At 27.9% G+C, this 2,005-nt stretch overlaps 1 protein-coding gene across 5 annotated transcripts in view; it reads right to left on the bottom strand.

Annotated features, from left to right (window-relative positions):
• The window catches only part of LOC108693558 (leucine-rich repeats and immunoglobulin-like domains protein 2), a 119,425-nt gene that overhangs the window by 4,908 nt on the left and 112,512 nt on the right, over positions 1-2,005 (bottom strand). For all 5 annotated transcript variants that reach the window (XM_018202561.1, XM_018202559.1, XM_018202562.1 and 2 more), the window contains 2 exons: positions 529-751; positions 142-281 (listed from right to left, as the gene is read on the bottom strand). In XM_018202561.1, the coding sequence (XP_018058050.1) occupies positions 142-281; positions 529-751 (363 nt within the window). The remainder of the gene's footprint in view (positions 1-141; positions 282-528; positions 752-2,005) is intronic.

Here is a 2,005-nt window from a genome sequence, read left to right as displayed (position 1 = left end):
TATATATATATATATAGAAAGTAGATTAAAAAAGAAGTTGGTTTAATTAAAATTACAGTTACTCTACAAAATGGGATCAGCTAAAACTGGAATATTAAAAAAAGACACGTCTTGTAAAGTAAAATGGATTATTGATTTTACCTTCGAAGTCTCCCTCTTTTATACTGGATATTCGATTCTCTTGCATTTCTAATTTTTTCAACAATTCTAACGAAGATAAAGCTTGAGTTGGGATTCTCGTTAGCTCATTTCCGCCTAAGTTAAGTCTTTTGAGTCTTCGGCTAAAAAAGTGTGAAATTTAAAAAAAATTATTAAAATAGACTGGAATATTTGAATTCTTTTGTTTGAAATTTGTATAAACAATATAGAACTTCTTAGGGTTGCAAATTTAAGAGATGTTATTTGTTACCAAGCAAATACATTTTCAAGTTATTTTTTATAATTTCGAATAGAAGATTTTGTTCTTTCTTTCTCTCTTAATTTTTTTTTATTTGGAATTTAAAATATCAGTGAATAGAAGCGACTTACTTATCGAGCCCTTTGAATGCATCTGCTTCTATAATGGAGATCTTATTCTCATAAAGGGTAAGAATTTCGAGTGTATCAAGACCTTCAAAGGCTTTACCGTGGATAGCTGTGATTTTGTTACGATTTAAATTCAAAATCAAGAGATGGTGAAGGTCTTTTAACGCGTGGGATGGAACACTACTCAGCGAATTTTGGGAGAGATCCAGCTGTGTCAACCCCGTTCCTATAAGAAGAAACATATTTGATTTTGCATTTGCGAAATCATTCATATAAACTTTATAATTAAAATTTGTAACATGTTGTTTTCTAGAATTTCTTTAATATAATAATTTCACATATTCATTTTATTTAAGAAAAATTGCTTTTAATTTAATAATAACGTATTTAATAAAACCTAATGAATAGAATTCATTATTTATAATTACGTTTTAATAATAAAATGTAAATTTTTAATATACCATTTTAATTAATATTGAAAAGTTCAATTATATAAAAATTCTTTTAACGTTAGCTATACATTTAATAAAAAATTGTAACGAACTGAACATATATATTAAAAAAACTTTTATCTATATGTATATATTATTTATATAGATATAAATGTACACATGCATAAGAACGAGAATTATAAATTGTTAAAATTACTTTGCGTTTTTCGAAATTGACTAATAGTTATTTCGCAAAACGTAATTGATTTTACTGCACTGACTTATAATACGAAATTTGTATCTTTTCTATTTTATATATAATTAATTTGTAAAAACACGTCGCGAGCGTAAAACTCAGTTGGAAAATAACATTTTCTATTATTTAATGTGCTTTCGACGTTGCGAGTTAATGCAACTGAGTGATGTTGCGTCGAGACGCCTTCGTAGTGCCGCATTCTCATTAAGATCCCGGTACACGCGATGTGGTTATCTTCGCGTATCTAGAATACAGCAGGTGTAAAAAGAACGTATTTTCCAGTCCCTTACAGTAATTTATTCTGAATCTACGTGGCCGCAAAGGCGATGTGGTGATCAAATGACTCCGGGATTTCATAAGAGGTTTAAAGGTGGATTAAATTTGCAGTCGACTTTAACGTGAATCTTGCGTGACAGATTGAATGCTTCAACGTTGGCTTTAACATAAAAAAACTGATTTGAAATCGTCTCTGGAAGTTTTTTGAAGAGTACATGTACCGTTCCATGTCATAAAAAAATATTACATAGACCGGAAGAATATTACATGGTACATGCAATAATAAAAAGCTCTTTTCTCTACTTCTTATTTATTGACTGCGATATGTTTTGAAAATTAGAATGTAATTGAATATCGTTGATATACAATATTTATAGGCAATCTTAGTCATGTGAACTGACTTATCAAATTTTCTTTAATAATTATTATTTTTGAAGAATTCTAAATTTCTAAATTTGAATTTATATATATGAGGATATTGAATTAAAATTCACGCTTTAATTAATTACTTATAAAA

The sequence above is a fragment of the Atta colombica genome, unplaced genomic scaffold (genome assembly GCF_001594045.1).
Source record: "Atta colombica isolate Treedump-2 unplaced genomic scaffold, Acol1.0 scaffold92, whole genome shotgun sequence".
In the NCBI taxonomy this organism is placed as follows: Eukaryota; Metazoa; Arthropoda; class Insecta; order Hymenoptera; family Formicidae; genus Atta; species Atta colombica.
The sequence above is the reverse complement of the archived record's forward strand: the minus strand, read 5'-3'. Positions and strand labels throughout refer to the sequence as shown.